Source organism: Poecilia mexicana, unplaced genomic scaffold, assembly GCF_051168715.1.
Source record: "Poecilia mexicana isolate PSO_F unplaced genomic scaffold, ASM5116871v1 scaffold_16, whole genome shotgun sequence".
NCBI classification, from domain to species: Eukaryota; Metazoa; Chordata; class Actinopteri; order Cyprinodontiformes; family Poeciliidae; genus Poecilia; species Poecilia mexicana.
The window spans coordinates 4,284,772-4,299,008 of NW_028263385.1; the positions used below are offsets into that span (position 1 = coordinate 4,284,772).

The 14,237-nt window shown below is 37.4% G+C and overlaps 1 protein-coding gene across 1 annotated transcript in view; it reads right to left on the bottom strand.

Moving 5' to 3' along the window:
* sh3bp5b (SH3-domain binding protein 5b (BTK-associated)) overlaps nt 1-14,034 on the bottom strand; it is a 29,106-nt gene extending 15,072 nt beyond the window's left edge. The window contains exons 1-3 of the mRNA XM_015001175.2: nt 13,692-14,034; nt 12,023-12,085; nt 7,930-8,058 (exon numbers count right to left, since the gene is read on the bottom strand). Of these exons, the coding sequence (XP_014856661.1) occupies nt 7,930-8,058; nt 12,023-12,085; nt 13,692-13,769 (270 nt within the window). The 5' untranslated portion in view covers nt 13,770-14,034. The remainder of the gene's footprint in view (nt 1-7,929; nt 8,059-12,022; nt 12,086-13,691) is intronic.
* Nucleotides 14,035-14,237: the final 203 nt, after the last annotated feature.

Here is a 14,237-nt window from a genome sequence, read left to right on the forward strand (position 1 = left end):
TCAGGGAACTGAGTTTTCTCATCATAACACATTTTTATTTTGACTGCCACATGATTTTCATAAAAGGAGAACCAATACTAGCGCAGACATCTTGATGCACCACTTTGCACAGCTGAACTCAGAATTGTTAAATCAAGTAAACTGAGTAAATATATCAGAACAAATAAACATGTTTGTCTTAAATAATCAGGACAACCAGGGCTGATAGAGTACTGGAGTACAGGAGAGGACACTTGTTTCCAAAGTGACCTGAACTGGCCCATTTCATGGTAAATTTGATTATCCTCTTCTGTGTCCTCAATCGAATGTGGGAATTTATTTACACCGAAGCAGCAGCGCAACAAGAGAAAACTGTGCCCAACACATCAGCTGAGATCCAAAGCTAAAAGTACCGTCACTCTGCACTTCAAACTTCTCACTAAATCATTTCAACTTGTGTGTTTATTCCAACGAACAAAACCTGATAAAACCACCTCTGGCCTAGATGGTCTGAGCGCGCTCCGAGTGGGAAACTACTACTCGATTCAGCAGCAGGGAGCGCCGCCTCTGCTTTTGATGTCCACTTCACGCTCTTTAAACTGCAAATTAACACAGATATATGTTGGAGCTCAGAGGTGGGAAAAGTTCAAAGGAAAACATTAAGGCAATTGTATTAAAACACAGCAGAAAACCACAGAATCACCATAATAATGAGACCAAAAGGGCTGCAACAAAACAATGGATGCCGGCAGCGAGTTTGGTGATAATAAAATTAATTCCCCCCACAGTTTGACAGCTTTAGGGATGCTGCAGAAACACTGATGCTCTACTACACAAACACCATGCTAATGCACCATCCTAGGAGGTCAATGGAGGAGCAGATGGCTGTGACCTTCAGCCTTGTCGGCCTCCATCCCACCAACTCCTAAGTCTCTCCATCATTTCATCCATCTTTCCACCCCTTCTTTTGTTCAACCCCATCCATCATTACCCTCCTGTGCATTGGCACTGCCAGAAAATGCTTAACTCCAGCAGAGGAGGGATGATGATAAACAGGGGGAGGAGGAATGAAGGATAAAAAATGAAATGAGACAAAGGATGATGATATATGTAGAGAAAAAAATGGTTACCATGTAGGAGTTCATCATTAAGGTTTACTGTCTCTCTTATGTAAGAAATTGATAAAAAAAAAACACTCTTTAATGCATGAATCCATCAAACACCCATGCAGCCTTTTATTCTTCAATCAAAAAATGGACAGTTTTCCTAAAACAATATTAAAGTCAAGATGGTTAAACCTTCAAGCTATAAACACAATGTGCATTCAGAAATGCGACACTATAAATGTGCTTACATTTAAATGAATTAGAATCATGTTATTTATTATTCTCTGTCCATAAAACCAACTATATTTATGTACTCCGATATTTGTGTAAGTGGTATATATAGAAATGTTTTGCTGTTTTTATGAATTATTAAGAGAACTAATGTTTCCTCTCTGAAATTAAATCTTTACTTTAAGCTCATTTAGGATTACAGTAACCATGTCCATTTGCTAGATGCCGGAATAACGAAAAATCTTTAATCCTTCAGATTCAGGAGTTTACGTATATTGTACAAATACGGTGGTATTTGTTCAAATTGATTTTTAAAACCATATGATATTTTGGGTTTACATCCATAAGCTTCTCTCAATAGTTGGCAAGAATTTCAGACCATTCCTTCAGACAGAACCGGTGTAACAGGGTCAAGTTACTCTCGCGCACACCCCCCCCCCCCCCACACACACACACACACACACACTTCTCCAGCTCTGAATATAAATTATCTAAGGAGCAGAGATCAGGGTTCATTGAAGGCAACTTCAAAATTATTGCCCTCAGCTTCTTTGTAAGTATCTAGGTGTTATGCTTTGGGCCACAGTCCAATATATCTCAGCACAAATTTCACATCCTGTCTGTTGCTTCAACATTTCCACTCACCAATTTTCTTTTTACAAGGCACCTTGGTTTTGATTACATACCAGAGAATAAAATGCAAAAAACAAACATTTGCACATTGGCAAATGACATAATGAAAATGAAGAGTTTAATTACACACTAAAAGAATCCGAACATGAGCGTGGACTTTAAACAAACAAAAGTAGGCATCAGTGAATCGGAGTATGTCTTTTCAAGCTTCACTAAATCGTATATCTGTGGATCCCCAACCTCTAAAACTGACAGGCCAAGGTGCAGACGACATAATGAAAAATAAAAAGGTTTTTATCAAATTTGATATGGTTGGGTTTTCATTAGATTTGCATGTCTGTTGACACTTTTCTAGACTGACAGATGTCTTCCAAATGATTCTCCAATCCCAGATTTGCACATTCCCATCCTAAGCCAAGTTTCTCTGACAAGATATCAACAAAACCTGCAGACTCACAGTGTGAGGCAGCACGACTGAGTGGGTGGCTGATTTCAATTGGTAAGATTCATGAAGCGTGGTTGAGTCATTCTCTGCCAGAAAATCGGATCCTCTAAAATACAGAATATCAGCAGATTCACTGTATCTCTGTTCAATTTTAAAGCAGGAAGATAAACAGCAAGACAAGGAGGTTTGACTTTAAAATGTGACACAATATAGAGAGAATAAAACCAGAGAGAAAGCTACATAATTTACATTTTCCTGGATGTTCAGAAGCTTAAATTTGGAACTTTGCATCTTAGAATTTGCAGCAAGAAGTTTATGTTTGGCTAATGTCCGTCCTAAAGTTACTTGTAAGAACTGAACTGGAATACCAAGTCCCATACATATTTCAGTACATTAAAAAAAGTCCAACTCTACTGAATGTTTAAACTGAGATTGAGCAGACTCAGCAACACACACACCAACTCAGCAAACCTAAGTTCTGCCACCCTGACCCAGTTTCATGATGATTAATCAAGTTACCTATAAGTGCACACACACTCCTCCCCTTTGGACAATCTCAGTAACCTTCATCTACATAATCAAGTGGAAGAGATTGAGCTCAAAAGCAGTTTTCTTAATATGAAGGGACAGTGCAGTTCTCTGAAAAGGTCATGAAATTGATTTATGGAAAATGTATTAGCTCAGTCCAAATTGTCAAAAAACAAGAAAAGTTGTCCTTGATAGAGAGTAGAGAGCTGCATGGCAGCCAAATTTCTGACTATAAACAGTTACTGTGACCGTTTATGGTCTTTCTCAAACTAAGAAAAAAATAAATAAAAATCAGGGGTTTTCCTAACAAAGAAGTTCCAGTGTTTTGCCTCTAATGGGTTCTGTACAAGAATTTGCTTGGTTTTCTTCAGGTCATTTTAGAGCCTCATTAGTACATCAATAAAAATTTTATTTGTATCCGATTTTCCTTCTGTTATATTATGAATTTTTAATTATCAATATGCAAAGAAAGAAATTAGCTACATAAACTTTTATTAATGTCAGCACTCCAGCCATTTGATGTCATTAACACAACCTACTGCTACATCACAAGGAAAGGTGCTTATGGATTCATCACAGCTGTAACCAAAACTCGGTCTGCACAGAAATGAAAATTTGATAGCCAATATAAATACTGCTGTTATGACAGTATTTATTGATGCATATTACTTCCTACACAGTGTAAACACAACCACACCACTTATATTACTTCACTATTTCAGTGAAACACCCATAATGCCCTGCTGCATTGCTGTCACATTACTGACAAACACCACATGGCCAACCCCCTTCAGTGGTTAACGCTGTGCTTTTCTTTTCTCCTGTGAGACATTTGACTGATAAACAATAGTCACCCCACTGTTGCCAGTTCAGCAACTTTCTTGATATGTTAAGCAACGTTTCAGACAAAAAAACTGGTATTGGCCAAAATCAGAATCATTAAGTTAGGCTTTTTAAAAGATCGGTAATCAGCAATCGGCCAGAAAACTGCAATCGGTGCACCCCTGCTGAAAATGCCACAGTAACAAAAAACAAGTAACCAAAAAAAAAAAAGAAAAAAAAAAAATCACACATCATACAAACAGTTTTGAATACATTTCGATTATTGATTGATCAGCAACTGTATTGTACAGTGCTGCCTGTTCTATTGGGTCCTTTTAAAGTCTGTGAAAACTTGCTATAAATAAACTTTAACTTAACTGAAAGAGCAAAACACACTCAGTGACAAGTTCTTTTTCATATTCACCCTGTTAAGCAAACAAGTGCATTTAATTGTCTAAATGAACAAAGAAGCTTCTTTGCTTTGGATTAAACATATAAAAGCTCTGGGGGTATTCAAAAGGAAAACGTTTTTCTGCATAATGATTTGTACAAGATGCAACTGTCACATGGCCCAGAAATCTGATAATATTCAAACCTCTCACGCCGTTTTTATCTGTTATCTAGATTCAAGGTCGGCTGGCACCACCACCGCCACTACGGGGGTGGAGACTGTCATGCATCTGTAGATGCAGTTATTTAGCTTCTTAATAACTAAAGTGGGGGAAACATTATAACACCAAGTATGTGAGCATTAGCCAAAGATGGAGATGGGGCAAAGTTGAAATTACATTAAAGAGGAACCGAGACAACACAGGGAGAAAGGAGAAAACAAACAAGTGTAAAAGGAAAAAAAGGAAATGAATGTTAATGACCAGCAATACAGGAAGGAAATATCTTAAATCCTCAAAAAACCAGGAAGAACAGGTGATAGAAAAAAAGGAGAAACAGGTTAAGAGAGATATAAAATTAGCACAATTTAAACAAATCAGGTTAGTCAAACCTTTGGTTCCAACCCAATTTGTGATCAACAGCACAACAAAATGTTCATAAAACAGCAGCTGCTCTCACTGAACCTCTGAGTCTAGAAACAAAGCTGATAAATAGAACCGAAAACATCAGATTTGGCTCAGCTGTGAAATGAGTAAAGTGTGAAAGATAAAGGGCTAAAGCAAAGCAGAGTCTGTGTGGCTCATTCTATTTATAGTTCTGCTATCATTAAAGTACAGAACAACAACAGAACTGGGTCTAGTTTTGCCCAACTGTGACCTGACCCATTTCCAGGAAGTAGTTTTATGAAAGAAATTTGACACTTGGTGACAAAACAATGAATTATATGACAAAATGAAACGTTTGCATCATCACTGAATTACCTGCTTCTACAACAATACTGCAGCTGCTAGAGCTATTAGTCACAGTTTCCTTTGATGGCTCACTGCAAATAGGAACTTTGCTTTATATGGTTATAAAGCAAACCATGGTCGAGTGCAGAGTAGAGATCTGATAAAAAGATAAAAAGTGCTCTTCAGATGGCGGCTATTAGACAGAAGAAGACAAATGCAATAGAAGTCACTACAGGGACGCTTGGATGAAAAGATGCACAAGAACAAAGCCGGATTAAAGGAACAAATTATATTTCATGCCATTTTATGCAAGCATACAGCTTAATATTAGAGGATAGAATTAATATTATGGGATGTTTAATATTCAGAAGACAGTGGACTGATATACTTCTGGGTTTAAAAGGTTATGTACACAAAAGTGAAAATGGAGGAGTGTTTCAAGTGTTTTTGAAGAAGTTTCAACCCCTCGAGCATGTTTGCATAGAAACACAAAAGTGCTTAGTTTAATTTTTGCCAACCATGACAATTAAGCCAATAGTAGTCAGAAAGAAAAACAAAATACAAAAGAAACAGATTTCGGCAGCTTATTCAGGCTGGAACCTCTCACTGTTTGGTTCTCATTCGACTCAACTCCGTTCTGAGCTTCGTTTATGCAGAAATTCCCCTCCTTCGGAAGTTGCTGCTCCATATAAACGTCTGAAGAGTGAAAATAAATATGGAGAGAAGACCTACATAAAACTGGGGCAGCAGGTGACCCAACAGGTAAGAGGGAAAAAATGAAATCACACGTGTGTCCTGCAGGAAAACTGGGATGAATCAGAACTAAACCTTTCCAACACATTCTTTCAGTTATCTAAAAATGTTAAGCTAATTTGTACGTTTAAAACATCTATTTTGGAAGCATTTGGGAAGCAAATGAGGCAAATTCCTGAATAATAAGTATTTAGAAATAGTAGTACTCCTCAAATAATATTGTTGCTGTGCAGAAACTTGAAAAAATGGCAATTTTAACACTGAAGTGTGAATTTTAATCCTAACAATGGCAACCATGAAGTCAGAGAACTTTGTTTTCACGGGTTAAAAAGAGGTGTGAAGGCAAAAAAAGAGGGAAGTTCATTTGCCTCATCACTTCACAGAGACTCTTTCATCACTGCCTGCATTTCAGCACACAGCTGAAAATGACCCTTCATAATCAGAGTGCTTATGCAGCTCCATGTGAGACCATGGATACTCCTGATAAAAGATCAAAAGAAAATGTTATTGGAGAGGAGAACTAAGCTGCACACCAACACCTTTAAAAGCTGGATGAGCGGCTGCAGCTGCATGGCGTCTTATCGAGAAATGCAGGAGGTTTCTTCCCTTTTATCTGTACACACTGAAAAGGGAAGTAAGACTTTGTTTAAAATGATCAGTTCAGCCCCATCACAGCATGAGTGGAGTATCATTTTAACCCATTACAATGAAGGATGAGTTTTCAGTTCAGCAAGAAACAGCTGAAGGACAGAGGCTAGAGGAGAGATGAATGAGCCAAGACTGGCCTTCGGGTGGAGTGTTTGACAGGAAATTGGGAAACAGGGTGTGAACTCTTCAACTCAACTAAAGGAAGCACTCCCCAAAGAATTATCTGAAGGAAAATGTAGCTAAATGCTGCAACATGAAGCATTTTTCATTTTCATGAAGCCTTGTCCATAATTGTCTTATCTGAAATCCCTCTTTGCACCATCATCATTTGATTTTTTTTTTTTTTTTTTTATACATGTAACGCTTACCGGTAACTTGGAAAAATTTCCAAAGGGCCTTTAAAAAGGTACAACCAGTCTAGTTGAAAAACATGTAGACCCTGACCATTTCTTTCCTCCTAATTCAGTTTTATTTCTTTTGTATTTTTCTGAAAACTGTTTTATAACACCATCACATTATATACCTAAATATGTTCCATTACTTTTACTAAATGAATATGTATACATGATGTATGACACTTGACATTTGGTGAAAAAACATTGAATTATATGACAAAATGAAACATTTGCATCATCACTGAATTACCTGCTTCTACAACAATAATGCAGCTGCTAGAGTTAGTTAGTATTTAACTCATCTATAACATGAACACACAATCTACTCCACACTTTGTAAGAGTTTTCCTTACAAACGGAGAGAATGTTGTATTTTAAATGAGCTTTAAAATATGACATTCGAGGTACAGGCTCTTATTGTGAAGGTTTAACTGAAATGTTTCAGTTCCTCTGCTGTACTGATGCTTTTGACAAACACAAAACATTTTCTAGACAACTTATTATTATTACTATTATTAGTAGTAGTAGTAGTAGTATGTCACTTTTGTTAAGCGCTAGAAAACCTTTGAATGCAAATAAGTCAAATAAATCTGATAAGCTCATAAGGTAAACAGACAAATTGGATCATTATCAATGGCAGCATTAAGTTGCCCAGCATTAGCTGCAGACAGAGCAAGTGGAGGCAGTAGGTCAAGGCTGAGGGAAGAATTTAACATAATGAAATGCAGTGCATATCCTACAATACAGTATCGCAGGCTATGCACATGCAAAATGTTTTTATGCTAATTTTCAGATTTGCAAGCACAAAAGAAGAGTATAATTGGAAGGAAAAACTTCAAGAGAACCAGAAAATGCCTGAGAAGATAATTAAATTTGGTCACTAATAACCGTTTAAGACATTTCAGCTACAACATGTTTATCATTTAATTATAAAGCATATCAAGTCATAGTCATAAAAAATACAGAAGAAAGAGTGTAGGACGTACAAAATGTAGATTAAACATCTTTTGAAATGTAGGTGTGTTCACTGCCATTTGGAAATGACTGACCTGTCTGGCCAATCTGCGGGCCTCCCAGTAAGGCTTTGATTCCTCCACTGGTTTCCCGATCTTCTTCACCAGTTCATCCAGCTTCACCGTGGCCTCCACCAGCACCGAACGGAACTTCTGCCTCGCATCCTGAGAAAAACAAAGAAATACAACATTTAGTGCTTTTAGTTGATAAGATTTTTGGGGTCAGACAGGTTTGCCATAGCTAATAAAAAAAGTATTTCTTGTAAATGACTGCACAACACAATAAATCCCCATCAATGAGTCAGAAGGTCTTCTCATGACCTCTGACCAGGTGGATCAATGTCCTTAAACATTATTCTGTGCCATTCTGCTACAATCAATGTTTTTTTGTAGATATGGCTCCTGATGTGGATGTCACCACTGACCTCTAATTCCCTTTCTGTTCAGATTGTAAATTTATTGGAGGAGGAAATGAAACCTGACCTTATTTCCGCCTTTTCTATGAATCACGTCAAGTAAAAACCAAAGCACCACCCAAAACCACCAATTTAAAAATGAAGCTGTGAAAAACTGAGTCCAAATAATGAAATGGAAACATTTGTTTCCAGACAGAATTTGTATTTACTTTGGGCTAAATGATCACACCATGTGCCAAGCTGACACAGTTTTCATGAAAACAACTCTGTTCCAATAAAAAGCAGAAACATCAGAGCAATGCTAATTCGTTGTGAGCAGCTACTAAAAATAAATCAATTTCTGACTCAGCCTACTTAAACAAGAAAGAAATGCATTCTACGTCAAAGTACTTTGTTTGTTCAAAATGATCTATTAATCTTTTAAATGTCATTAAGCTTGTCCCACTGAAATAAACATATGAGCAACATAGCAAACAAACAACAAAAGGGCAATAGTTTTCATCAGCGTTATGGTTCCTTGGATGATCAGCAAGCCTCATGTTTAACTTTTCAGTGTATCCCTGTTCAATCATTTTTCAGACATCTACTGCAATACTCTGAAGACAAAAATCTGGAACACTCATCTCAAATTCACCTCCCTTTCTCTTACATCATAAAGACATTTTGGCCCAGACAAAAGCTGCTCACTGTATTTCACTTTATTTTCAGTTTTTTCACTTCATTGTCTGTAAAACCAAGAGTTGATTGTTAAAGAAAATCCCAGTTGATCACCGCTGTGTGAAAAACTCAGACCAGTTGTATGTAAAACATTTAAAGGTTGAAATTGTCTTGTTTTGCTGCTGTATAGCCCAGGACACTTATAGAATGTTTTAATCTGAATGAGTTTCTTTTGCTGGTTAAATAAAGATTATAAACAAAGTCCATCTGGTTCCAACACCATGATGCATCTAAATCCTCCTTCTATTCTGATGCTTGACCACATTTAGATGCCTACATGCAACTGTGTTAACAAGCAACTGGAAAACAAAAGAAATAAAGACAAAAGTCATTTTGGAAGAACTATTTGCCATCTTAATGAAATAAAAAGTTCAGAACTACAACTAGTCTGAAATCTGTACTATTGGGAAAACTATTTACGGGACTTCGGTTTTGGTTTTGTAATCTACTTGACTGGATTTCTAGAGAACCAGTGACTAAGAAAGCATAAAGTGCTGACCTAACAGTAAAACCCATAAGGAATTGTGACCTTTGTTAACCTTGGTCATATGTCGAAATAAGGAACACAATTTCAACAATATCTGTGTCAAAAGTGAAATGTTACAACTTCATTAAAAGTTTTTGTAAGAGCACTTCATCCTTTGAGCAATCAATGCCAAAAGTGCTGGACTACAGTCATAAAAACATGGCACTGTAAGGTGGATTTGAAGCAATGTACCATTTTAGAAAAAAATTTCAAGGTGTTTTAAAATGACTGATTTGATAGATGTGCCCATCTAAACATTCAATCTGAATTCTTTTAATTGTTCACTTGTAGTGATACTCCAATCAATTGGCAATCACATCAGCAAACAACATTTTTTCTTGAGTTTACTGAATATCAAGACATAGAGGCAGACATGTTTGTTGATACTACTTGTCAATGTCCTGAGTCCTTTATTATTTAATCTTCTCTGAAACTCGCTCCAAATGTATTCTATGTTTTAGGTCCCGGAACTGAGATGGCCGTGAAAGGAGGCCGATTTTTGGTCAAGTGAACTGTTTCTGTGATGATTTTAGCTGTGGGTCATCATGTTGTTGAAAGACTCAGTGACAACCCATTTTCAGTTTTCTGCCAGATTCCACCAAATTTTTATTTAAAATGTCATGATATGTCAAAGTGTCCATGATCCCAACCCTCTGCAGGAGTTCTCAGGAACTGTGAAAGGGAAAACAACTAACAGAAACAGTTTCTCCACCATTCAGCTAAAAAAAATAGAATTTTGTGAAAAAGTTTAATATTTTTTGTCACTCACAAAGTAGACTTTGTCCTCTTACGTGGTAAGGATGAGCATTTTCACCATCTGGGTCAAAATGCTATTGCAAAATGTGTCTGACATACTTACCCTTACCCAGACTTATAAAAAAATTTATATGTATTCATTCCATTACTTCCTGTTCACTTATATTTGTGTTATGGTGAAAAAATGCTTGGAAGAAAACCATTAAAATATTATTATATTTACATCATGTCTTAGGAAAAAAAAGGATATAATTTTCCAAGAAATGTTATTTACATTTGGGGAGAAATTACAACCTTAATTCACAAAACTAACAGCACCTTTGTCATTTATAGAGTTTGAACCTGGTGCTGCTTGCCTGTTGCACTTGAATTGCGTAAGAAAACGGCATCATCAGCGAAAAGCTGCAACCATTTATGTTTGCAATCCCATAGCTGTAAATCTTCTCCAGGTTAACAAGATGCTGATATGACAGAAATACAACACTGCACCAGTGAGCCAGCAGCAGAAGAAGTGCCATAAAAGAAATGCAAATTATTTTTAGACATTTTTCGAAGGTTCTCCGGGGAACTTCTTATTCTTTAATGTTTGCAGTATGTCACTCTAAGACACAAATTCAGTCATATACTGATCTAACTTATAACTTACTAGTTAAAATTCATCCAGTCACGACTGGGGGACTGGCTTACTGTGCACAATGTTACTGACCTACAACATAGTAAAGTCACAAGATTGTATGAAGTTTTAATGGTATTCAAAGATCAGTAATACATTTTTATAAAGACTCTGTGTCTGCTGTGCAATAGCATATTTTGGTTCAATCTTAATAGCAATCACACTTTTCCTACAAAACTTGCACAACTTAGAATTTGCCAGTTTAATATTTAAAAATGATAAGAATACAGCAAACTGGTCAAAATACAATTCACAGCAAAAGTGCAACAACACATGTGAGATATCCCCTGACAACACAGTAAAGGTCACCCTTAACACATTCTGCACCCTAATATCATCACATTCACACCTCTGAGCTCGTCTGTGGCTGTCGTTGTTCATTAAAGCAAAATGACCCCACATGAGAAAAAACTAATTTACAGTGGTGCCCTAAACACTAATAAAGGTTATTTTTATATCTGTCTGTAATATATTCTTGGATTGATGTCCCCCAGTTGTGACTGGATGAATTTTAACTAGCTTACTTGGATTTTAAATGTCTGATGGAAATGTACGCCACAGACAGGTTTCAAAGGTTTTGATCCATAAATGTAGTAATTACACTCTGTCTGCAGCACTGGTTTATTTTCTTCTTTAACTTACTATTCAGCCTTTACTGAACACTTCTGTTAAGTTCCACAGCAGCCAGTGTATTATCATAACACACAACAATATACCCTAGTTTCGCAACAAGTTACAGTTTTCTACACCTGCTGACACAAAATAAAACTAACTTTATGGCTTGCCCTGATGACAGGGCAAAGGTCAAGCTATGATTCAACCTAAAAAAAAAAAAGACTCTGTCATATTGACCAACAGTTGGACTTTTGGGGACAAAACATCTCTAAAGGGGGAAGAGACAGTTCCGCTAAACCTTGAGCTGCAGAAACAAAGCCTTAGCTGATGAGAGGTGGAGATCCCCGCAGTCACATCCTATCAGTCCAAACATGACGCACACACAACCTGCAGCACTTGTGGAACTCTGCACGTCAATGAACTGACCTCAAGCTCCGTCTCACATCTGTTGATGTCGTCGGTGGATTGATTTAGTTTCTCCAGCTCCCCCTAGAAGAGATAAGACAGTTCTGCTTTAAATACCACGAAATAAAGAAAAAAAGACAGATGGCAACATCTATCATAAAACACAAGAAAATATGTTGCCGATGGAACTACAAAGAGTAACTAAAGGTAGAAAGATCTGTTGAATGCACTGACAAAGAATCGTATAAACAAAGTTAGGTATTGTAGGAATATTCAGTTTTAAAGTCCTCGTCCACCATGACTAAGCAGAACAGTAATTGCTTACTACAGAGACAGCAATCAGGCTTTTCCTCACCAATACCAATTCAAAGCTTTCTTTGAGATCTGACTGCAGACTGGCTTTATTTGCTTTTCAACTACAACACACAAAACCTTCTTTTATGAGTGGTAGTTTTGAATCAAACAGAAAACAAAGGCAGCATCACCTAAGATTTTTTCTATAAGTTTAATCAAGAAGAAAAATTTGGGGATTTTTTTCAGGTTTGAACTGCAGATCATCAGTCTGAGCCAATCCAGGGAAAACTGGCCGATTTCAATATCTATATTCAGAAATGGTGGCTCGTTAAGATTTAATGTTCACACATATATGTTGGTATGACTAATGCAATTCAATATATTGTGCAGCTTTAGAGCACAATAATAAACAACATGTACTATGAAATAAGATTAATCTATTTAGCAGTGCCAAAAGTACAAGTTGATCATATTTAAACTTTACTATCAGTGAATCTACAGCTGCCGATTTCGAGTCCAGTCACTTGATTGGTGATGATGTCACTGGCTGTAGCCCTCAAAAATAGAAACATGAAACATGAAAATATCAAGAATAATATTTGATGTCTACATTTATTCCCCCTCTCAGATAGCAGCAGCTGTTTGTGTAAGCCCAACACATTTTGTATCTCCCAAATTCTGAGGATTTTTCAGTCAATTTTGTTTTAAATCAAAAAGGACCAAAGTTCACTATGAACCTATGACAAAGAGCCAGACTTTAACCATGGACAAACAGACTGATCCTGGATAGATGGATGATGCTAATTTCTAGTTTCTATTGGGGGAGGTCTGGGGAACATGCAGAACAGGTCACCAATCCATGACAAAAGACACAGGACAAAGAAACACAGACATTGCGGGAGGAAGCTGGAGTACCCAGAGAGAAACCATGCATACATAACAAGCAAACACCAGATCTGGATTCAAACCCAGGACCTTTGTGCTGTATTATTGGGTTTTGCATCATGGTGTTGGAACACAATTGACTGTGTGTTCTTAAGTGATTTTGTGTTTTTATGATGTAGAGCACTTTGAACTGTCTTGTTGCTTGTTCTCTGCAAAACTTGATTGGTTGGTTTAATAATCTTGTTAATTCTTACATTTATTTAGCTTTACTTGTAAAACAGCTGCCCTATCTTTGAGCAGTGATTTACATCCTATTGGTATAATGGTCAACCATCTGAAGATGAAAACCGAAAGATTACAAACATTTAACAAGCTGAAATTCATAATTTGTCTGACTTAGAGGCTGATGTAAGGTTGGACTTTGCAGGCAGCTGCAGGGGACACAGATGGCTGGGAAACAATTAGTCTATGAAATAAAACCAGCAAAAAGCAAAAGAAGGGAAGATGATACCTGTATTCTGGGGTCCACCTCCTCGTCTTCATAGTCAGCCTCGTCGTCTGACCTGTGCTCCTTCTCTGAACGGTCCATGTTGGAGGTGAAGGAGAGATGCCTCAGCCGAACAAAGACTCGTTAGAACCACCAGAGACACCGCAGACTCATCTGTCTCCGCAGGTCGCCAGCTGCAATCACCGCTTCAGATGGGAATCATCAGCCTAAAATAAATGATATTCCTGGAGGAACATGCTTGTTTCTGTCCGTCAGATCGCGCAGCAGCGTCTCACTTCTGCTCCGCTCTCCCTCCGCACCGAGCTAATGAAACAAACTGAGCAGACCGGAGAGCTCCGCTTCAGACCGGGACCGCCCCCTTCAGCGAGGCAGCGGACTGTATGAGGGGTGATCAGTGCCTCCTCCAGCTGAAACAACTACACCTCCTACCGAGTTCTTTCAAACTCCTGTTCTCAAAAATAATTGGAATTATTTCCTAGATTTTTCAGGCTTCTATTCTAAATGATTTCTACATTTATCAATCAATCAAGTTTATTTGTATCTCATTTC